Below are 24,728 nucleotides of genomic sequence, written 5' to 3' on the forward strand. Positions count from 1 at the left end.
CTTGATCCTACACAAAGTGGTTTGTTTTACCAGGAGGATATGCAAATGTATTTTTATTTTATTTATTTAAGAAGTTTAATTGTGATCAAGATCTTGCTTGCAAGTGGGCCCCAAGTTAAAAAAAAATACTGCATATAACTTAATGGCCACTTTATTAGTTACACCTTGCAAGTACATGTTTGAATCCAGTTTTGCTTTCACAACTGCTTTAATTCTTCATGGCAGAGATTCAACAAGATGCTGGAAATGCTCCTCAGAGATTTTGATCCATATTGATATGACAGCATCACACAGCTGCTGCAGATTTGTCGGCTGCACATCCACGATGTGAATCTCTCGTTCCATCACATCCCAAAGGAGCCCCGTTTGATTGAAATCAGTGACTGTGGAGGCCATTTGAGTGCAGTGAACTCACTGTCATGTTCAAGAAAGCACTTTCCAATGATTTGCGCTCTGTGACATGGTGTGTTATTCTGCTGGAAGCAGCCACCAGAAGATGGGTCAGTTGGTACTAAGGGGCCCAACGTGTGCTAAAAAAATATCTCCCAACCGATTGCACCAGCAGTATGAACCGGTTGCTTCCGTGTTGTTTATGTCAAATTCTGACCCCAGCAATGTTGCAGGAGAAATCGAGACTCATCAGACGAGTCAACGGTTTCCCGTCTTCTCATGTCCCAGCCCATGTGAATATGTAGCCTCGGTTTCCTACTTTTAGACCATCTGCTTCATTTGATGCTTTGCAAATTCAGAGATGCTATTCTGAATACAAAAAGTGAACCAAGTCATTATTTAAGTCTTCCTGCCAGTTCAAAACAATCAGGCCATTCTCCTCTGACGCCAAGAAAGACTTTTCACCCAGGGAATCACTGCTCATTAAATCTTTTCTTTTGTAGACCATTTTCTGTAAATCCTATAGATTGTTGTGTGTATGAAACTCCCAGTAGATCAGCAGTTCCTAAAATGCTCACAAGAGTTTATCTGGCAGCACCAACCACTTAAATCACCTCTATTCCCCCATTCTGACACTCAGTTTCAACTCGGGCAGGTTGCTTTGATTATATCTACACACCCGAATGCACTGCCATGTGATTGGTTGATTAGATATGTGAATTGAAGAGCAATTGAACAAGTGTAATTAATAAAAGTCGTGTACATATTTCTAAACAACAATCATACACATATTAACAAACAAATATAAGCTCTAGTGAAAGCACTTTCAGGTAATGGAGAAATTAAAAACCAGCAGAGCTTTAAAGCCACACTTTTAAAAAAACACACATTATGACAGCGACAGTATTTTTTGATGCTGTTGACCTGCTCTGTGTGCAGACATGCACACGGACCCCTGCTCTCACTATGGGCAAGTGTTTTTTCTTATTATAGTACTGCTTCTTTTACTCCATTTGCAGTAGTAGCAGTGATAGTTGCCCTTGTAGTGAAGTGTCTGTGAGGACAGGTCTGAATACCCTTCAGTCAGATATGCATTATTATATTTTCACCAATCACAGCAGAGAGCCCCTTGCTGAATAAAACTAGTCCCAAGCTTCCGTGCTGACCCTCCAACACAGGCTTATTGGCTTTTTTTGCCGCTTCACCTAAAATAAGTGTTAGCTCAGCTGTGCGAGATTAAGGTAGTTGACACACTAATCTAATATAAAATTAAAAACCTTCTACTCGGTCTGTCGAGATTGTGTTTGGAGGTTGAGGTTATGTGTTCGCTTTAGGACCTTTTTATTCTCACTAATTTTATAAATGGATTGCTGATGAATTCTGTTCTTAAAAAGACGTCAATTCCTTCATTTTGTTGTGTACAACCTCTATGATGGCTGTTGTATACATATGTTTTGAAGCTATTGATATTAGTTAAGGTGTTTGGAATTGACTAGTCACAGCCACTGCATACTTCAGAAAAAGAAACTTGACATTGCTTGAAATGTAGTGTTTTGCAGAATTTCCACACAGTTAGTGGTAAGTTCAGTATTCAGGGGAAGTGTGGCAGTATCTTGAAGTGGGATGCAACGTGTTAATGGGTAGTGCTCAGTATCCTGCAGGAATGTAAGTTGAACAGTTTAGGTGAGCAGCTTTATCGATGCTTTCCAAAACTGACCACAGGAAGTACCATTCAGAGGGTCAACCGACTGTGCGTGATGTAAATGCTGGCGTGTCATGCCTTACATCGTGCATGCTTTCTCTAATGGAGCCATAACTATGTGGTCCTATTTTTGACAAGGAAGTTGTGAAGCTAAAGGAGTTGTAACTGGAAAACAAACTTCTTTCTCTCACAAGTTAGCAACTTTCCTGCCCACATTGTATTATTCCTCTCATTAGCAGAAACTCAGGCCCGGGATGCTTGTAGAAGCATAAATGACTTAAATGTTTCTATTCTGTCCTTATAAAAAAACAGTTTTTCATTGCTGTGTGTGTCATACAGTTGCAGGCTACAATGCTTTAAGTTTTTTGGAGGGATGTTTTTGATGCAGCGGCAGCATTACAGTGTGACTGCCAGTGTCTTACCATTTTTCCTTGATCATCTTCCTGAAATGCTAATGATGATTTTTTTTTTCTTTCTACATAACACCCACCTACCCAACTCAACTCGTGAATACGCTGAAACCATTAAGCCCCAAGGCAGCCAGCTTTAGATGAACACCCTCACAACAAATCTCTGAGGCTTCGTTGTGTGCACCAGCAGCTGGATTACATTAACTCTTAGCACAGTCGCAGGAGTCTCTATGCTCGGCTCTCAACCTGTCTTTCTTGCTCGTACCATTCCACAGTTTGGTCAATGGAGCTTTTGTGGGGAGGGGATATTGAATTAATTAGGCCTATAGCGATAACAGTGTCTCAACCCTGGGTATAAGCCAAGGCTCTGCTTTTTTTTTCTCCCTTTTTTTTTTTTTTTAACACCCCCTTTGAAACACTGGTCACAATTCTTCCTATTTAGTTTTCTAAGAGCAGCACCGTCTAAATGGAGTCGAATCAATGGCCGCTTTTGTATGCGAAGCGAACTGACAGTCGGCTGGACACTCCGGCTTGTCTGAGCACTCTTTACGGTTGACATTCGGCAAAAAGAAATTCTGCCTGGGAACGTGCAAAGAGCGACTGGTATCCGATTGACTTTAAATCAATTTCCTCTTGGTGCGCAAGCGATTAGATGTTTGCGGGCGCTACTTGCGAATTCTGGTAATGCACAAGAAGATTATCCCTGTCTGTGTCCTTCATACAATGGCATATAACCGTGATAGAATAGGCGATATACTGTAATAGATGATTGAGTTGATGCACGTCTAGAATATTTGTATAAGAGATTCATTATCTTCAGACGTGGAAACTCTCTGTGTGCATTGTACGCTTGCTCGAGTTAGGATGTGCGCATCTGTGATTTATCACCAGTGTCACCAAACGTGGCTGCAGTGGGAACCTCTCCCCGTATTCTCACACATCTATTTTTACCAGCTTATTGCTTAGCAGCCCACTGGAGACAAAATGATTGCAAGATAAGACAGATCGGGAGATGGAAGAAAGGGGTTTCAAGGGAAGAAGGCAAAGCAGGGAAAGCCCTCTGCTGTCACTAAATAGAAGAAAAAGATATTTTGCCATGGGCACTGGATGCTTTTATTTGTGCCAGAATAATTCGATTTTTGGAGTAGGATAAAATCAATTAGGTAGAGAGTGAGATAACGCTAAAGAGAACTTCAGAGCGGCGCGTACAATAGCGTGGAAATCACATTAGTCAGGCAAACATTGAATGGTTAAATAGAAACACAGCGTTTCATGTGTAAAGCTGTTTACCGCTGGTGCCACACCGGCCAACTGTCTGCAGCCATTAAAGGCAAGTGCTAGAATTTCACAGGCTGCATGCCAATTCAGAAACAGACACACACACTCCCATTCCACCCCGGCACATATGGCAGGCTCTCACTGAGGTGCCACTACAATACTTCACACCCCACCCGAGAAATAACATCATAGCAGACAATTGATAATCATTCTTTTAGGCTCTGCTGTTTGCAACTCGCTCTGCACCAATTGCGATGGAGGCTTCTAATGCATGTGGATATAGATGCACAACTTAAACGAGAGGATATAGGAACAGAAAGATTAGGATTATGGGGAGGAAGGTGGAACGAGTGTGTGGGAAATCCCAAAGGGTTCACATGGCAGTTCATTTGACATCATAGCACTCAGATTCCCAAGGTGATGAAATGTCACATAATGAAATGGAAAAAAAAAGAAGTCGTCTAACTTTACGTTTCTCTCTGTTTTTCTGTCTAGGTACTACCCGTGCCCCACGTGAAGGAGAAGTTCCTGGCGTGGACTACGACTTCCTCTCAGTAGAGCAATTCCTGGAATTGGAGAAAAGTGGGACCCTCTTGGAGATAGGAACATATGATGGTAAATTAGAAAGGTTGCTGTAGTTGTTGGACCTTGCCAACTAAAAAAGAAAAAAAACCCACCGTCCTGCAGACACCTGGACAGGTGAATCTTAGAAGTAGAACCAGCAGATCGAGCCTCCCATCTCTACCAACAACAATATAACACAAACAGGGTTTAAATCACTTTAAAACCTGCTTCTTGTATTGTATTAGAAGACTCGTTTTGTAGTTTGTTGGAGCTTTTGCCATTTTTCTGAATAAGAGACACAGTGTAAAGGTGTGAAATTAACTGAATAACATTTAGATACCGTACTGAGCTAACAGTTTCCTGGAAGAGATACAAAGGCACAGGCGTATACTTCTACACAGCACATTTGTTCAACACAGACCCATTTTATAAAATCTCAGACAGCTTTTACTCTTATTCTGAGCGAGTTTTTAAACTTTATTTATTTCCACACAAAGATACGCCCATAATGAAACTTGCAGAGAGCACAAAAGCCTCTGTGTCTTTACTAAGCAGAGGGCACACACAGAGCTCTGCAACATGACAAGTTAACCGTCATGTAGTTTGCTTTTCCCATCATATCTATTACATAATGTTTTGAAATGCCTGTCAAACTCAGACAGGTCTGAAGTGTGTGAGAGTAAAGTCTGAAGCTTGGTTAGGATCTAAAATGTGGTTCGAGACTGCGTATAATAACTGACAACTGAAACTACAGTATGTAAACATCAGTCCACCTTCTTCAGTCTGTGCATGGTGTAAACCTGGGTGTTTTGCTCTTACAGAAAAGCAGAAACATTATCCTCTTGGATAATTCCATCATGTTTGACTGCAGGTTTTTCGCTGCCATTATATCTTGATAATGTAAAGTTCAAACTATGAATCATCTGTAACTATCGGCTTCTAGAATTTAATTATTTTATCTTTTAGGTCTGTGAGCACGGTTGATTAATTGTACTCAAGCCAATGCAAAATAATTAGACTAGCTCAGTATAGCTTACTTATATTTTGGAGCAAACACCATTCGCTCATTAAGACTGTGGCTTTAGATGCTGGTCTGCAGATGGTACAGTCTCTTTACCTCTGCCTGGTTACTCTTTGGATGAGCATGAGTGATTTTCTGTATGTTTGAATTTGAATTTTTCAGTTAAACCAAAAGGTTGCACTGGCACTGAAGAAATGGAGAGGATTTTTTATGGAGGAAAGCAGGTGCTGTGCATGTGTCAGAGTATCTGTTATCTGAGAAACTGGTGTTTAAGGTTGACTTAGAAAATATCAGCCTAATTAAGCTATAGCAGTAAAAAGTGATTTGAGAAATAAAGTAACTGTTTAGTTATAAAACAAAAAAGGGAGGGGGGGGGGTGCTGCTTGTGAAACTTTTTTGAGATTAAACACAAAAAAGAACAAAAGCAGTTTTGCTTTGGAGATTAGCATGCTCCCACAGACAAACTCAACTTCACAATTTGCATACAAAGACTGTGACTAAACCCCCTTCAACACACACACTTCACTCACACACAAAAGGCCCTTCGACCCCTCCTCTTATGCCCTCCCACTACTCTTTTCTGTGTCTTTCTGATCCCCGCCCATCTTCCCTTCTGCCTCCTTCATCACCTAGGTAACTATTATGGGACACCCAAGCCACCAGTGCAGCCCCCCAGTGGGAAAGTGATTAGCAGTAGTGGTAACAGCGGTGATGCCCCACTGCCAGACGGGCTCAGGAGTAGCCTGCCGGGCTCACAGCACTCCACTCCCCGACGCTCCAAGTCCTACAATGACATGCACAATGCTGGATTAGTGCCTGGAGAGCAGCAGCAGGAGGACGACGAGGACCTCCATGACATGAACAGCAGCTTTACAGGTACGTGCAGAGGAAGGAGAGGAAATCGGATGGGCGGAGAGTCTCTTAAAGTTTAGATTGACACTCGAGTAACACTGAGCATTGTATCTCTATGATTTTGTGCATTGAAGAAGCACTCTGCTGTTTGCTTTTAGTGAAGAGTACAACAGCACGTGTATAAATGACCATGTATGGCTCTGTCAGGACGCTGCCATGTTGAAGAAAATAACCCTCTGCTATAACAAATGCATAATAAGAGCCACGGTTTAAACCATCTGCAAAGTTACATTTACTCAAGTCAGATTAGCAAAACATGAGGGAGACTGAAGTGAATAACTCTAAATGAATAACAACTATAGTTGGTTAAAATTTTAAACTGATGAGACGAGAATATCCCATTATTGAGTCATGAAGGGAACACTGACAGAGCACTGTTTTTGCGTGTACACTGAGTACATTAATACTTGATTGCTTGCTGATAACCCTCCTTTACATAAATTGGTGTTAGACTTCAGATAAGTGATCTGACAAAATAAGATCTTTTAAAGCATCTCAAATGATTTCCTGTTCATTTTTATTTGATTTTAACTCCATAAAAATTATTAATCTGAAAAGTGTTTCCTGGAGGAACTGATAATTGATTTCTATCCAATATAGTGTTGAATACTATATGAGTGGAGCCAGAAAAGCAAATACTAAATAAAATAATGTGAATACCAAACCAAAGCACAGTTGATTTGCCCGCACTAACGCCTTGGTAGCTGTGTACACAAGCTGTGGCACCACACAGTGCACTCATCTTCTCTGGCCAGCTCAGCACAGATGTGTGTGTCCTTCTCTCAAGTAGGGTGTGAGCTTGGCACCTGAAATCAAAAAGCAAATGGTCACTCAAGATGCGTGTAAGCCATGTTTTGAAGCCAGGTGTTAAGAGCAGCATTTTTGTCTCACATTCATTTGAATACAACTTTGGAGAGAAGATAAAAGAATGGACCCAGAAGGCTGGCAGCAGACCCAAAGCTAAATTAAATTTGCCTTCTTTTCACAGAGAAGACCCAAAGTGATACATCACATCTGACACTTATAAATGCTTATCTGCATTTTCAAAGAGATCTTTCCTCTTTCTCACACTTTGCCTGTAACCACCTAGCATCTGTGGTTGTTTTTAACTCCTCCTTGTTTCACGGGACTCACCGCTCCTTCAGCTGATTTGGACACCAAAGCAAACAGACCCTGCAGATCAGCCTGAGAATCACTTTCTTTCACTTTTATTTTTTGGGAGAGGAGAAGCGGGGGAGAAAAATCATTTGAGAGGTGATGAATAAAGTGGGAGGCGAATGCAAGTGGAGAGAAGGTAGCAGGAAATTAAATAGAAAGAGGAGGTGACTGAGAAAGAGGGCAAGTCTAAAAAAGCAACGACTGAAAAGGGAGAAAGAAACAAGCAGGGGAGGTTTTTATACTGTGAAAAAGGATAAGCTCAGAAAAGAAGTAGGAGAAAGCACAAAAGAAGTGGAGAGAGAAAGAGCCCTTTGCTGTGGAGAGGGGCTGCAGAATACAAGAACTTCTTTGATTGGTGAGTAAGTGGTCTCTGGCTCTGACTACATCTGCTGCCTGCGTATCTGCATCCACACATGTAAAATAGTGCCATCTGGCTGCGAGCATCAGACACCTGAGCAGATTCCATATGTGAAATTGATTTTGGGGGGATAATAGTCCATTAAATTAAGTTTAAGTTGGTAAAATGACAGCAGTGCTGCTTGTTTGACATTAAAGAAATGAACTGGAGTAATTTTTGGGATTTCCTTGTTAGTCGGTGAGTAGGAAATTGAAGGAGTTTCAGCCTTAAAGCTGTGGCTGACATGTGTTTTTCAAATGTGGCACCAGAAGTTGTTTAACTCTCTGTGATAGTGTGACAAGTGCCACTCGAGTGTGAGTGTGGAAATGAACCGGCAGGAAGCAAGGTGCTAGCACTTTCAAGGCGTGAACTGCCCACTCAGCATTCTTTACTGAAGGAGGAAAGAAACAAGCCCAAAGTACTTCTGTCTTTAGGAAGTTATTGGGCTAAATGGAAACATGCTATAGCAACATAACTGATTTCATTCAATAAGTAGATGCAAAAACTCACTGACATGAGGCTTTCTTGTCATCTAGTTGTGGATTTTTACAGCCTCATGAAACTTTTTTCAAATATTTTAGTCTTTAAATTATTCAGACTGCTCAGGCAGGTGATATTTTTATTCCTGTGGAAATTTAAAACATTACAGAAATACACTAAATGACTGGAATTCTTCCAAACTCCCATTCAAATGATGTTTCAATAATTCTTAATGTATTAGGAAATGTATGTTTTTTTCTATTACCGCACAGACTTTAAGGTTACATAATAGACTGTATCTTGTGACGATACTTAAAAAAACGGTGTAATCAACAGGAGCACTTGTTTGTTTGAAGACGGTTGTCTTTTCTTTAGTTGATGTCGTGATGCGTTCCATTTGCCTCGGCCATCTTCCAGAGCAAATGGAATTTCCTATTTGAGTACATCCTAGTAAAGTGCGGTCAGTGCTCTGTGTGTGGCTCATTCAGCGAGTCACAGATGCACAACAGTAGTGCAGCAGATTGCAAGTTTTACAGTTTCACTCATGTTTACGTGCACTGCTGCCATGTTGGATTGCTGAGTTGGGTTTGGTGGGAGCTTTCCGGTTGACAACTGGTAGCTTGGAAATCCCAGCTTGAAATGGAGCGCACCATTGGTTAACTGTCCCAAGGTTAACTCATTGTTTTCACAGCTACTTGTTGCTCCTTGAAAGTGTTACTGGCGTCCTTTAGTTGACAGATTTTTGACACCAGGCTGTGTGTGTTCTGGGTTTTTTGTCCCTCCAGGAGACTCTAGTGAATTAGACGAGATTCATCACTCGGTGCGCCCTTTCGCCCCCCGCCAGAGTGACCTGTCCTACGCTGGGACAACCCCCTCACCACCGGCCATCACGGAGAGCACACAGCAGACACACACTCATCTGAGCCATCCTCCCCCAGAGGATCCGCTGGGACCTCTGCCCGACAACTGGGAGATGGCCTATACCGAGAACGGAGAGGTCTATTTTATAGAGTAAGTACCAAAGGTCGGATTCCAGTAGTGCTTACTCTTAAATCAGATATTATCAGTGTTCACTGTCAATGTGGCTGAATGAAGCTTCCTTTCATTTTGATTAAACTCTGTTTAAAATGGGACATGACTTTATCTAGCGTGACACATTTTCTCATGGCTGACTCTCTTTCTGTATTAACCATCGCCTGCACAGTCTAAACCAGATCCAGGTTTCATCTTAATGTGACAGACGTGTGTCGCTGTGGAGAGTACTCGAAGGCTTTAGGAAGCATGAAAGTTTAAAGAATGCAGCATACATCACTGGCGGCTACATGAAGCATAATTCAGGATACCAAAGAGTTCCTCCTGCATCGCTCCTACAGCCATGAACCTTTAACCAATTTAAAGTCTGCAAGAAATTTATTACAGATTACCTGGTCATCTATGATGCCTTACTACTTGTTGTTGTTACTTGTCAAACAGATTCTAATAGATTTGAAATTCCTTAATATGAGGCATAAAACTTTAAATATCCACTGTAACTTATTTACGTTTATATTGTTCTTTTTTTTAGGATCCTTCCAGCTGTGTTATTCTTCTCTACACCCATTAAAATGAACAATCATAATGTTCTTTTTTACTATTATTAACATGGTAAAAGCATTCCAATTTGCTCAGATTTAAATGTTTCCTGTTTAACTTTCAGGGCTTTCAGTTAATGATCAAGTGCCGTGTGTCACTTTTTCCTTTTTTATAAATAATTCATTCCACCTGTTCCAGGGTCAAATTTCCGACGTCTATTAGCTACCCTCTAATAATTTGTCTTGTCTGGCCTGTCTTGCGTGTTCTGCTTAGCCACAATACAAGGACGACCTCCTGGATAGACCCTCGGTGCCTGGACAAACCTCAGAAACCCCTGGAAGAATCTGAAGATGATGGTATGTGTCTGTCTGTCAATGTTTGTGCAAAATCTTCTGTAAGCTAAAGGAGGTGATATTTTTTTCATTTGTTTTGTTCCGTTGTTTAGAGCATGTTTTTCTACACCGCACCCAAAAACTCACTCTCATAACACATCGGAGAGGTTCACCCTTTTAGTCTTTAGGTGTCAGTATTGGGTCACAAAAAATGGTGTGCAGTCCACTGGCTGGTGCCACCTTTGCTCTTCTTCCAGCTGTTTCTTGGAGCAACAAGACCTACACCTTCCATTAATTGCCTTCCCCAATTTTGTAGTCTATTGTTACAGTATACAGAAAAAGAAAAGGTCACAAGCTCAACTCCATTATGGTGTCAAACCACATTCAGAGATCCAGTCTTTAGTGCCGCCTGATTTTAGTAAACATGGTTTTTCAGAGGTTGTTGCTCTGGTTTTGGTTAAATCTTGCCACCCAGTGTCCAGATGTTGTTATTACAGCTGCCTAACTCACAGATGTTTGTCTTTCTGCTTCAATCCACCCCCTTCTGCCTTTGCCTTCCCAACACCAATCCTGTGGCGCTGCTGTGCCGTCCACTCGACTGAGTAGAAGGGGTACATACAGAGGAGCTGGATAATGACCTAGGTAGGAACTTCTCTCATCTTTTTGACATGTATCAGTTAGGTTACTGTGACTTTAATCATTCAGAAATGACACATCATGACATTTGTCTGCCCTTCCATTAGTACGTGGGATTTTTAAATGTGCGTTTGTATGCGGCCTTGAACATAATTGTCATCAAACCCACATGCCACCAGCCATGCAGGTGTCACACTACACAGCCTTACAAAACACTCCCACATCAGAAGGCCATCATATCAGACATAAGAGGCAAAAAGCTGATCCAGAGAAGATTGTTGTAATGATGGTTTCCTAATGTGCCTGTCTGAGCCAGACAGCTACAGGCTCTTTGTTCTGATACCCATCAGCACACTAACTAGCCTCTCAGACAGAGCGGTGAGGCCACCTGTGCAGGATAAATGGTGTCTGGAGATGATGCCCCGCACTGTTATGCACCTGTAATGAATTATTCCATTAGAGGAAATATATCAGAATAATGATTGACATGTTTGGACTTCACTTGGGGGTACACGGTGCAATACAGGGGGGGAAAAATATAAACGCCCACATCTAATACTGTGATGAAAATCTGTATGAACGTAGGATGTTTTCATCACCATCATTACTGCTTTAGTAAATATATTCTATATTAGCACTGTTTAAAATGGTTAAATGTAATATGAAAGGGTTCAACTACAGAGAAACGGCTTCGTTTTAGTCTCTCCAGCTCTTTTTTTTTTTTTCCCGAGCAGCAGAAGGTGTTTCCAGCGAAAAGCAATAAAAGCAGGAAAAAGAGAGCACACCAGATCCAAACAGGTTGATGAGATGCTGCCAAGGAAAACGGAGAATCTATCACGCTTTTATTTCTTTATTTTTAAACCCACTCCAATTGCTAAGCATCAACAGCGCTTAAATCTTCAGGTCAGACAACCCCCCCCCCCAACCCTGTCCACAAGACATCCTCAACTAGATGAACATGCTCAATAATTATCGATCGGCGCCCTCCGATGCAGGTGGGCACAGGAACCGCAATTAAATCCTGCTCTCGAAGGAGACGAGCAGACGAAAGCCTTTTTATGAACGCCGGCACGCATGCCCAAATTCTCACGTACACCCACGTGCGCGAGAAGTGCCTCTCTGTGGCAGACTCTTCCTCCAGAGAAATCAATCACAGCTCTATATCAACAGAATGAGATGCGAACAGTTAAACGCGTAACTCATCACGCTCGTCTCCCCCTCGAAATCACAATATGTTCTAGAAAGTGGGAAGAGGGACACGGGGTGAGAGCAAAACACGGCTTAATGAGCGACGACTTTCCCTCCCTTTGTCTTTGCTGTTGTCATCTGTGTTTGCAAACACAGCGAAACCAATGCCAGGCTTTCAGTAGGTTTGCAGCACAGAACGTCCTCTCTCTGCGCTTATACACACACACACACACACACACACACACACACACACACACACACACACACACACACACACACACACAGGTGGTCCTCCCGGACTGGAACTAGTGCAGTGTGAAATAACGTGGGTGATTAAAATTTGTGCGTGACGCCAGGCGGGACCGCATTCCATTTAACGTTCCAGTTCAAAACATCTAAATGATAATTTACCGTGCTCGCCTTGCACGTTCACCCTCGCGACATCTCTTTCCCGTAACCTTGCATTTCTTCTTTGCCGCTTGTGCTTTTAGATGCACTTCAGCAGGTGTAGAAAAAGACGGAACCCACAGAAGCCCGAGCCGCTTACACGCACCGAGCTGTTGGCTCTGGTTTCACTTACAAATGATAAATTAATATGTAGACCGCGGCGGCGTGTTTCTGTGTGTCTGCATCTGCAGCTGATTCCACTCCAGCCGAGGTCCTCCTTATTAAAAAGCAGAGGGAAGCTCTCCAAGTTGGATGATTGTAATTACCATCTACTTGCACGCAGGGCAGAGCAGAAATTGGCTGGGGGTAATTCAAATTTTATTTGTCACATACACAGTCATACACAGTACGATATGCAGTGAAATGCTTACACAACTGCTCGTGACCTAAAGGAAAAAAAAGGCTATGAATAAGATAGGAAATAAATATGAAAATTAAAAAGGGTAAATTTAACTAGGAAGGAATAAAATAAAATGAAACAACTGTACAACAAAACACACAATACACAAATATACAGTATAGAAATATATAAGAATGTATGAAGAAATATAAATATATATACAATAATAATAATTATAATGGTAATATGTAGAACTTATTCGTCACAGGAGAGGATTACCGGACAATCTCTGTTTGTAGCCAATTAGAAGCGTCTGACATTATCTGTGTGGAGAATGGCCAGTAATCAGTGCTGCTGTAATCAGGCGGGAGAAGTGAATCAGATGGCTCTGTTGAAGATAACAGCTTTGCGCTGCAGCAAGTTTGCACCACTGGATGATTGCGCATTGGCATCATATTCATGTCTTTCTATGGTCATCTTTTAAGTTTCACCTTTTCACGTGTTTTAGCGTTTCACGTGTGCTTACATCAGTGTGAACAGTGTCCCTTTCCGTTCTACTCAAGCAGGTTTTAATTCTGCCCACAAAGAGACGAATGTGAAGTCAAATCTGCAACAATCTCTACCAGACACTTAGCGATCCATGTGAAAACTAAAGAGCCTCGGTGCCTTTGTTTAGCCAAGGACAGGTACTTTTCGACCATACCTTTCCAGCGCACTGATTAGAGACGTGTGTTTCTGTGTGATATTCTGTAGAATGTTGTTTTACTTCTGTATGAGGGGAAAGAAAAGAAGAGAAGTCGTTCATTCAGAAACCAACCAATCATCTCACAGAATTTAGCTTCAATGTATTTTGCAGAAAGGTTTCTAAGCCTGGAATTTTCCACCTGCTTCCTGTCATTTATAACTTTACCTGCCTCTTCTTCATTGCCGTTTTTTCCCTGTATTTCTTCCCACTTCCCGTGCTCCTGTCCACTTCCTTCTCACGATTTCCTTCTCATGTGCCTTTCATCTCTCTACCCCCCTCCCCGCATTCATACATCCACCTGTGCCCATGGGGGTCTTGCTCTGTTCTTATCTGATGGGTGGAAATGTCAGCATTGTGAGGGGGACAGAGGTGAGAACAGCCAGACAGCCTGTGAAGCTGTTGAGCTGCTCTGGCCTCGGAGACTGACTGACGGGCCGATTACAATGACGTGGCAAAAGGTCTTTCCTGGCTTTGCCTCAAATGGCTCAATACTCGGCTTCCTGCAAGTCAAGATTTACTTACTTCCTTTGTCTCATTATCTTTTTTTTCTTTACAGAACTTCCTCCAGGATGGGAGAAAATAGATGATCCAGTGTATGGAGTCTACTATGTTGAGTAAGTGCACAGGCTGACGCCGCAGAAAAATCTAGAAATAGCTCCCAGCTTCTTCTTCGTGTGCATAAATAGAAGTACATCCACACATTTCTTTTTTTTCTTTCAAGCAACAAAAACTCTTAACCTCACTGCTAATGGAAGACATCACAGCCAGATTCTTGCTTCAGCTATTTCAGTCCTTTTGTGTCCTGGAAAATGTAGGCCATTGTTTGTGTCATTAACATTCGGAAAAAAATGAACAAAAATATGCAGCGAGCGTGTTTGAGCGAGCACATATGTGCGTATCTCATATTGTGTGAAGCCCCTGGGCCTCAGCATTAATACAAATATGTTTTATGCGGGGTTTTTTAGGTTGTTTTTTTTTATGTTGTTCAAAGCAGCACCTGTGGGCCCAAGGCTGTGGCATTCCCCCCCCCCCCTCTTTGTTTCTGCAATATTTTTTCTAATATACATTATTCACAGTTTCCTTCATTTGCTGTATAATTTGGCACTTTCAGGTTCCATTTTTCAGTGCTAGTTAGGTTAGTAGGAAACCTCCCAGGCTGTAATGTGAAAGATGTTTGTGGTTTCAGCGAAATTAAGCCATCAGCACAAAAGGATTTATTTGATGTGATTTGTAGGCACGACTGTGTCATGTGCATCTCAAAGAGAGGTTTCTGTGTAAGCGTGGGTGTGTGTGCATTGTGCCACCATGTATTAATCAAAGCTTATCGCCATGTTTCTCCACTCCCTACCCCAATCCCCTCGCCCTTTGTTGACCCTCTCCCGCTCTGCTGTTACCTTATCCTCTTCTCCGTGTCCCTGCTGTGCTCTACTCTCCTGCTGATCTTTACCCCCCCTTACATCTTGTTCTGTATTCTTATGTTCTTTTCATCCACTCCGTCCACCGTCCCAAAGTCATATCAACAGGAAGACCCAGTATGAAAATCCGGTGCTAGAGGCTAAGAAGCGCAGGCAGCTGGAACAGCAGCAGCCTCAGCAGCCTCAGCCCCAGAGCCAGCAGCCACCTGAAGGTGAGCGCTACATCCGAGGTTCGTTCACAAGCCCCCACCAGGGGCGTCATTTTCTTTCTTTCTTATTCATGTGTATAAATGAGTTGCCTGCATGCTCTGCGTGTCTGTCTGTGTGAGTATGAGCGAGTGTGACTTTATCTGCCAATGCCTATTACTGCTACGGTTTTATTTTTGCTGCCAGCTCCTGCCTTATGATTTGCTAAGTGCCCTCCCATAAAGGCATAACTATTATTTGCGGCTGCACCACGCAGCCTTTTTGAAGTTAATTTCAGTTTTCTGTGCTACCTTTTGATTCTCGTTTGCTTGTTATAAATTGGACGAAGGTAACGACAGGTAAGCTTGGCTCCCACCTGCCTGCTTAAGAGCTGGAGTGGAGACCCTTAATTTTGTGTTACTTAATAAAATGCTGCCAGTTGTAACACGAATAAGAACTCTTCCCAAACACTTCTTCTGAGACAGCTGCCCAAAACCAAGCAACGGGTAGCTCAGTGATGCTCTTGCCCTCCTTTCTTTGCATATTCACAGGACACCCTACAGTGAAATTAATTGCAAATGCAGGTCAACTCAAGAGGGAATTCTCCTATTGCACTCCACATTCTGCTCATTCAGCATAAAACATTAGATTCACCTGCTGATTTTTTCCCCCCCAATTGAAGGTTGAATCTCTCTGTAAAAGATAAAAATTAAAAAAAAACAATCAGTTTTTTAAACACGTGTTTACTTCATCTATCTGTTATGAATATTATGACAAACTGCAGGCTAGCAAGGTGATTAATCAAAGGTGGTAGGCAGTCAAGAAAAAGGGAATCAGTTGTTTCTGGTTTCCCACACCACCAGTTTTATTGAGAAGAGAGATGCGAAACCATATTAATGCTTGTGTTCATACTGAGCTCAGTAGTGAAACATGAATCTGTAGTGGGTAGAAGGCTTCACATCAATCTTTCATCCACTGTAATTAACACGCTGCACAGTAGTTCTGTCGGCTTCATCGGAGCTGCATTTGCTTTGTTGCAAGCACACAGCACAGCAGGACGTGTTGTCTTAACCTCAGTTTCGTTCAAGTAGGACAACTTTGCACCTGTCTAGACTCCATCTCGAGAACATGTGCCTCTCGCTGTTGCAGAATGGATCGAAGACTCGACGATGGCAGGGGCTCCGTTGGCTAGCTATGCTGCCAACCACCAGGAGACCTACAGGGACCCTCAGACAGGGCCCGCAGTGCCCAACGCGATGGGACAAAAACGTAAGTTGTCATCCTCAGAGAGCTAAAGCCTGCAACCAAGCGAAATGAGGATTATGCATAACTTTTTTGTTTCCAGGCGGCGTTACCCAGAGCGACTTATTATAAGTTAAACAAAATTCATCTTTTACAGCTTAGTTTGTTTTCCTGTGCCAGCGCCTCAGGCCCTGTTTGAGTTGTCGTGATGGAGGACCAGAACTGAACTGACACTGTAAAGCTGCTCTCTGTATAAATCACATCATGCATTTTTTATAAGTCAAATTGAACTCGCGTGACACGTGCACTAAACAAAATTGTGTCCAGTCTGCATATTTTTACGAAGACACGCTCTGCCGAGTGCCCTTCCATAAATGTCCCTCTGCCTGTGTTTATCGTGGCAACGTGTTGATTCTCAGGAAACCTCTGCTGTGTTGTTCCACATAATGGCCTGATTTCACCCATCATTTAGTGACACACACACAAATAGAGTCTCGCCGTTACAGTGGGTTTCCTTCTCCTGGTTGCCAGTTCCTTTTATACCGGCCTCCCACTAGCAGCTTGTCTAATTAGCACAGCCATGGCAGAGAATTAACTGCCTCACCCTGTCTCTCCCTCTTACTCTCTCTTGCTGCTTTGTCGGCAGCCTTTTCCTTCTCCCTCATCGATCTCTTTATTTTATAGCGCACATTTGCCGTCTCGCTGCCTTTTGTCTGGTCCCACCCAGCTTTCTGCTTTGGTTTAACTGCTTGGTGCTGTCCATCTTTTTGTCTTACCCCTCCCTCCACACCCCCAGTCTCAAACTCCTGCTAGCTCGACTGTGCCGGCACTCCATATTACTCCATAGAAAGACATCACTTTTGAAATCTTTTAATCTAACACACTTGCTTTTTATGTTCCTCCCACTTCCTGGTCTGTTCTTGCATCTCTAGATCCCTGGTGGATAAAGCCACCCGTATCAGCACACAGTTTAGTTACATTTTCCCTAGTCTAGGGGAAAAAAATCCAATTCAAAAGGCACTGAGCATGAAAACACACATGCATGTAGACAATAAAACACAAGGGCACAGACCGACTCCAAGGGTAATGCATTTTTCATTGAATGCGTAAGCTGTAGCGCTGCCATAACCTAATGTGGTGCTGCAGGTCACCACACAGACGTTCCTTTAGTCTTCATCATCCTCTCTCTTCTTATTTTCCTTTCTGCCAACATCTCCTCAATCATTTGTGTGTCCGAAGTATTGTGCGTTTGGCATGCATCGTGTCCTTTAATAGAGAAGCGGAGCTCAGCCTGTGCCTGCGTATTCATCTGTTTGTTTTTCATTCCTAGTAGAAAAGATAAATTTTATCCTTAATGCCGTATAATTAGATGGCAAAGTCAAGAAAAAGAGAATCGAGTTTAGATGTCGTTGTCGTCGTTTGAGCAGTTGTTCTTTCACAAGATCACTGTCAAATTTTTTTCATATAGATGTGTCTCAGTTAAACCCTCACAACCAGTGTGGAGTGATACAGATGGCTTCTCAGATGAGATTTCAGCAGCTGATTGAAACAAGCTGGAGACATCGCTTATGCGAACACGACGGTCATGTGACCTTCATCTGAAGCAATGTCATTGCTATTCAGGCTACAGATATTTGGTGCGCCTGTTGTGTCTTCAAATGCCAAACCACCAGTGAAAGCAAACAGCAGCCTGCATATTAGACATTCAAAGAGCTGAAGTGGTGTCATACTATTTTGAAATAAGTTCCTGTCTAAACTGTTTTTGTCCCATCACATCATCACGTTGTAAATTAAAATTATAAGAAATAAATGATCATTATTATCAAAAAGTTAATATGGACTGATTCCAGTGGCGATAACAGTAGATGAGTTCAGATTTAAAGGCTTTGCATGTCTATACTCGGGCTTCTTATTTCCGGTCTTGCTCAATGTTTCACTGAGTTGCATGTGCTGAAGAAAGTCATTCAACCATACTCGGTCTTTTCTATATGAACTTTTAATGTAGTTGCCAAATGGGATCAGTTAAGCCTTCAGTTTGACTTAATGCTTATGATTCTGGTCATTCCCTTTAACCTGATTAATCATTTTATTGTAATAGGTCTGTTTTGACCTATTTGCACCATGTGAGCAATCGTCAAGCAGTGACAGTTGTCCTTGCCTGTTCAAGACAAACAGTAATCAGAAGTTTTGTTGTGCATTTAATGATACCTGCTGCGATGGTTGCGCAGAGATGGACACAAGCGAGCAAAGGCTCTTGACTGTAGCAATAATTCTTTACCTGAGGAGGTTTAGTAGCTCCAGGGCTTTGCAAACTGAATCCAACTGCTGCTTAACCCAGTTCTTGAGTATCTGTTGTGGCATCCAGTGTGGTGAAAGCTGAGCTATCTGTGTCTGTGTTTTTAGGAGGGAAGCCTTTCTTTACCAGGAACCGATCTGAGCTGAAGGGGACATTCATAAATACCAAACTGAAGAAGAGTCGTAGGGGGTTTGGTTTTACTGTTGTGGGAGGGGATGAGCCAGATGAGTTCCTGCAGATAAAGAGCCTAGTCCTAGATGGCCCTGCCGCCCTTGATGGCAAGATGGAGACTGGTAAGTATCCTGTATTTATTAACAAAGGGTAGCTGCATCAGGTGACCCTGATTTGGATATGGATGGATGGATGGATGTTCTACTTGACAAAAATAAATGGACTTCATTCTTTCTCACCCCTTTAAGGTGATGTGATTGTGAGTGTTAACGACACCTGTGTGCTCGGCTACACCCATGCTCAAGTTGTGAAGATCTTCCAATCGATTCCAATTGGTTCCATGGTCAACTTGGAGCTGTGCCGTGGCTATCCGTTGCCTTTTGACCCCGACGACCCAAACACCAGCCTGGTTACCTCAGTGGCTATCCTCGACAACAAGGAGCCCATCATCGTTAACGGCCAGGAGACCTCTAACAGCTACGATTCGCCGTCCAGCCACGGCAGTCAGAACAACAACAATGGTCCAACCAACAGCGGGGTCCCCGTCAACGGCCTCCCCCGACCCCACAGCCCCTCCACAGAGGTGGCTTCTGATACCTCTTCCCAGCATGGCTACCCTAGTGATGTAGTCACCCTGGCCTCATCCATCGCAACGCAGCCAGAGCTCATCACCGTACACATGGAGAAAGGAGACAAGGGCTTCGGATTCACCATTGCTGACAGTCCCGGGGGTGGGGGGCAAAGAGTGAAACAGATCGTGGACTACCCACGCTGCCGCGGTCTCAGGGAGGGCGACATCATCGTGGAGGTGAACAAGAGAAATGTGCAGAGCATGTCCCACAACCAGGTGGTTGACCTGCTCAGCAAGTGTCCCAAAGGCAGTGAGGTCACCATGCTGGTGCAAAGAGGTGAGTGAAGGCTAACTTCTCTTTGCGTTCACTCGCCGTGTCGGTAAATTTGTCATTCGTCTAGTAAATTGTGACAGCAGATGGAGATGAGGAACGTGTTGGGAGCAGGTGTCAAGTAGAAATGCAGCAGTTTCTGAGTTATGTGCCCATATGTTGAAGCAGCGCAAAACAAAAGAAACCTTTCGCATGCATCTGCTTGATGCTGTTGACAGAAAAAAAATAATAGGCTTCTGCCTTACAGGCTGTTCCCGCTCACCGTGCTCTTTTATTGACACACATTTATTTATTCATGCAAATAGAGGGTGGAAGCATACAAGAGATTGCAAAGGAGGAAAGATAGAAGGATAATTACGGTAAGGAAGGAGCCGCAGAGGAAGTTGAAATAACATTTGAGGATGTGGTGTAGTGTAGTGTGAAGAGAGAGCGAGGTGTTTACAGTTATCGGCTCTGACAAGCCAGTTATAGCTGCTTTCCTGAAATGGAAGACAGGCGGAAGTGGAGAAAGAAGACTAAAAGGTTAAATGGGAGAAGTATCGAAAGAGGGATAAACAGAGGAGAGAAATTCAGGTTTAGTTGGTGTTTTGAGGTCAGAGTATGAATATTCTCGCTCCTTTTCAAAAAGAAAAACTCAGTTTTTCTCTCTCTGTCTCTGCTCATGTTCATTTGCAGTCTGCTCTGTTTCTGTTTGCTGGGAGAGAGAATGTCTAGTGTATTTTGGGGTTTTAGTGTAGTCCCATGTTCAAGCTCATCACTTTGAAGATGCCACCAATTGTGCCGGCATGCCTTTTATCCACCCACCTGGCTCTCCGCCTCGATATAAGCCCGCGACATTTTGCCCTTAACGTAAAAAAATTCGGTGCTAGCCGGTCAACGTTAGTGCTGTGAAAATGGTGCAGCCGCGTGTAAATGCCTGTAATTCGCCGTGCGCCACTCAGCCTTTGTCATGGCTTCTGATTGAAAATCACGGTAGCAGAGGAGCACTAAATGGAAACAAAGCAACTGTGAATAGGATAAAACTGAAATGATTGAATTTCGGTATTTTCCCTCCAATCCCCCCTCAGACGGGCAGACCTCCGCCGCTCTAAACGCCCCGTGTGATACAAGTAATTGGACCATTTTCTCTGCCAGACTCTCCTTTTGCTTGCTTTAGGGCTTATTAATTCTAGTTACTAAAAGGTTTTGTGTGTGTCTGTGTACACGCATGCAGTTTATCTCCGTCATAAGGTTAAGTGCTCAGAACTGCCAAGGGAAATTGGTCAGATGAATGGCAGGCAGCTCGCACTGTAATCTCGCATGGAATCTTTTTTCTGTTTCCTCTTTCTGAAGTTGTATCTCAATCTTTTTCTGCCACAGTCTGTCTGACTTCTCAACAAATGGCTAAACCTTCCAAAAACTACGCAGACCAAACGGCTTCTCTACCCTCCTCTCTGGCTTTTGGTAATGAGTAGCATTTCCTCATCACGCTTGTGTACACAAGCACGTAAAGCGATTCGGCCTCATCTCATCTCAGGCAGGAGCTTAATGGGCTGTCAAGGAAACAGACGTCAGTTTAATTGGGCTTCTGTAAATGCATTGGCTGGCTGCGATCGACAGAGACAGACTATGACAGTAGAATGATACTGGAGGAAACACAAGGATGGTATGGATAAAGTATGAGGAGCATTGTAAGCGAACCAACATTACTGAATGCGCTTTATGGTGGCTTTTATTGCGCTAGAGTTTTTACAAAAGGGTGGATACAAAAGCAGGAAACTAACACATTTCCTTCAGATTATTATTAGAAAGTGATCCGCTGACTTGATGGCTCCAACATCAGATATCTAACTTTTAACGTAGAAATAGGACAGCAAAGGTACAAATTAGATTAGTTCTTCACCTTCTTCATCTAAACTTTTTTTTTCCAAATTAAATCAGTCTTTGTGACTTTGGACTGCATTTTATGTTGATTTTCATGTTTCTGCTCCTAAAAGCAAGACATCAGAAATTCTCATGACAATACTCCAGTCATGTTGACATTAGTACTGAGAAATCTCATGTCTTTCCAACAATTGAATTCTGAGAGCTGTGAAGCTATGAAGTCTATGCAAGAATAAAAGTTATCAAAAAAAGAAGGAAAGAAAATGTAAGTTTAAGTTTCCTGGAAATAAAGCAGACATCCTCAGATGTTTTTTCTGGCCGTGAATCTGAAATCAATATATAATGAGTTTTCATTTAAACAGACAGCAGCCTGCAGAATAAACTCACAAAGACAACTAAAAATACCCGGTGCACAGCAGTGGTTCTCTCCTGGGTGCTAGCTAGTCAAGAATAAACCACATGAAACCCAAAAACTAAATTCCAGCTCTTTTAGGGATACTGGTATGTGAGCATGATGTAGCGCCAATCTAGTATCGTGATGTGAGGTGTAGCTTGCTTTTGATCATTTTTTTCAATTTTATCTAAGCAAATTCTGACCTTTGCAATACTGGAAGACACAGATTATTGATGTTTATTATCTTGATAAATAACTTAAGCAATGACACTTTGAAGTGAACAAAATAGTTGACAATTCATTTTCCCCTAATTAATTCTCTGCTGATTCGCTGAATGTTTGCTTTAGCACCATTTTTGATCGCATCTCCAATGTGTTCTCACTGGACAAATCATTTTTTCCTATGGCCTTTTTGTGGCAGGATTGATGAGTAGACTTTGTTTAGATCTTATGGCTGGTTAAATCAGTTTAAGAGAATGAGCGAATACCTGGGTCCCTTTTTCTCCATCAAAGCTTACAGTGTCCCACTGTGTATCCCTTCTTCCCACACGTTTCCCATCCTTTAGAGTCTTTAAGCATGTTTAGGCTGCACATTTTGTGTGTGTGTGTGTGTGTGTGTGTGTGTGTGTGTGTGTGTGTGTGTGTGTGTGTGCGCGCGCTGCTGTTCATCATTCGATTGTCATGTGTATTTCTTTTTTTTTCTTTTTTTTTTTACATTTACACTCTGGGGAGCACATCATCTAAGGCTCTAGTCATGGTGCCTTAATTACTGTCCTGCTCACACTCTCTTCACTGCTGTCTCAATCAGGATCACTCCACCAGTAGCAGCAAAGCACACTGGCCTCTAATTGGGGTCCTGATGTCAGCTTTGCTTATAATACACATACGTCTTTTCTTTGCTTCCCTCTCTCTCTCTGTGTCTCTCTCCTTCCAACCAAACGCTGCGTGCTTACAGGCATTCACTCAGCCAGTCTCATGATCATGCATCCAATTGTAGATTAAAGGCAGAAGGACTCTGGTTCAGCCTTAATTGGTGGAAATCCACCTCTCCTCCGCCCCTCCTTTTCCGTTTCTGTTCCCCCACTGCCAGGATGGAGATTCACACCTGCTCGCCCACGTAAAGATGGGAGCCAATCCCTGAGGACTAGCGCGCGAAGAAGCGAACTCGTTAAAGCCGCTGCGTGCAACAGTATGCCCCCCCTCTCACTTGCCTCTCTCCCTCATTCAATAGATTTGGAGGAAGAGCTACGGGTCAGCGTGGAGACACTTTAACAGTGCTTCGTAGGTTAAATAGTGGGTTTTAGACACTTGACACTGTGTCATGTACTTCCTATAAGCGCGCACGAATGATTTATTACCTCAGTCAGGTTTCGTAATCCATTGTGCTTTCATTTGTCTAATTACACTCCTGTAATGGTCTCATTTTCCCCTGCCTGTCTTCTCCTGCCCCCACTGATGCACCAGCATAATTCATTTTGGCCCCTGATGTCTTGCCGTTGCATAGATGCTAATTTCCATTACCCCACTCTCTTTTGTCCATAGGAGTGCATACACCTGTTGTATAGCTGTTTGTCAGTGAAAACTAGTTTCGGTGCAGTTTTTCTGAAACATAGCTTCCTAGCAGCTCCGGCAGCTCGTGTCATTAGTCAGCTCAGGAAAAAAAAAAACTACATCTATTTGTCTCAGCATGGATGCAGAGTTGCATTATTTTCTTTCATTTTTTACCTGTTTGAAAATCTAGGCAGGAATGCACGGTAATGCGTGCTGGGCTAGCAGCAAACTGGTCATACCAATGTACATGAAGGGGGAAGGATACGTACCTCTGGATGACAAATTAAAGGAAAAATCAACTTACATTAAGGGCCTGATTCACTAAGCAGGGCAAATGGGAGCAATGGGAGTGGAAAGTCCTCCGGGTAATCTATTAACACAGTGTAAATTTATAAACACAGGCACAGCCACTTCAGCTCAATAATAACCTAATGTAGTTTACTAATGGCAGCGCAAATGAGCATAGGGTTGCAAACAAGCAGGCCCGATGAGGGTGTGAGTAATCGACTAACAGCACAGACACAGCTTGTTACTTGTAATCTGACAACATAATGTAAGCGTAGGTTTTACCCACATTTCGCTCAGGAAGCAGCTTGGCAGCACGGGCTAGGGGGAGGCGGAAGAATGGTGGAAACCGGAGGTGTTAATAGAGGAACGACTTAGGAAAACAATACTTTAAACTGGCTCATAAAAAGGGAGTTCTCAACACCACTGTGGTCAAGGTGAATGCTAAAGTGACTGTGTGAACAGTGGCGAAGCCCAGATACAAGGGACAGTTTTGGAAATGTGGAAATCTGTTATACTAATTACAAGTGAAATAATGAAAATGGTCATTTGAATGTCGTTAAGCTGACAGTTCCATGTATTTCTTGGTAGTTTTTTTCTTTGAGAGGGATTATTAAAGCTCTGCTTGATGTCCTAGTAATAAGAAGAAGGACAAAAATATCATAAGGTTAATAATAAAGGTTTGGATACAGTAGCTTTTGTGATGTTCTTGATTCGGAAGCTAAAACAAATTAAAAATTTCTTCCAACAAATTAAAAACAACATGCCTTGGCTGTTGATATGTTCTGATGGCGCTTTCCTCTGGTATTCCAATTAAATGAACATTAGAGGAGAAAATTCTCTCCCTTCTG

The 24,728-nt window shown here is 42.6% G+C and overlaps 1 protein-coding gene across 39 annotated transcripts in view; it reads left to right on the top strand.

Moving 5' to 3' along the window:
• The window catches only part of LOC102295526 (membrane-associated guanylate kinase, WW and PDZ domain-containing protein 1), a 137,360-nt gene that overhangs the window by 75,733 nt on the left and 36,899 nt on the right, over positions 1 to 24,728 (top strand). For 36 of the 39 annotated variants that reach the window (XM_014339721.2, XM_014339729.2, XM_042228249.1 and 33 more), the window contains exons 3-12: positions 4,276 to 4,395; positions 5,999 to 6,241; positions 9,098 to 9,323; positions 10,158 to 10,240; positions 10,823 to 10,858; positions 14,129 to 14,186; positions 15,084 to 15,217; positions 16,323 to 16,442; positions 18,819 to 19,004; positions 19,131 to 19,790. In XM_014339721.2, the coding sequence (XP_014195207.1) occupies positions 4,276 to 4,395; positions 5,999 to 6,241; positions 9,098 to 9,323; positions 10,158 to 10,240; positions 10,823 to 10,858; positions 14,129 to 14,186; positions 15,084 to 15,217; positions 16,323 to 16,442; positions 18,819 to 19,004; positions 19,131 to 19,790 (1,866 nt within the window). The remainder of the gene's footprint in view (positions 1 to 4,275; positions 4,396 to 5,998; positions 6,242 to 9,097; positions 9,324 to 10,157; positions 10,241 to 10,822; positions 10,859 to 14,128; positions 14,187 to 15,083; positions 15,218 to 16,322; positions 16,443 to 18,818; positions 19,005 to 19,130; positions 19,791 to 24,728) is intronic. The other 3 variants (XM_014339725.2, XM_014339726.2, XM_042228270.1) reach the window with 1 other exon arrangement.

This window comes from Haplochromis burtoni, unplaced genomic scaffold, assembly GCF_018398535.1.
Source record: "Haplochromis burtoni strain Fernald_Lab_line unplaced genomic scaffold, NCSU_Asbu1 Contig_314, whole genome shotgun sequence".
Taxonomy (NCBI): Eukaryota; Metazoa; Chordata; class Actinopteri; order Cichliformes; family Cichlidae; genus Haplochromis; species Haplochromis burtoni.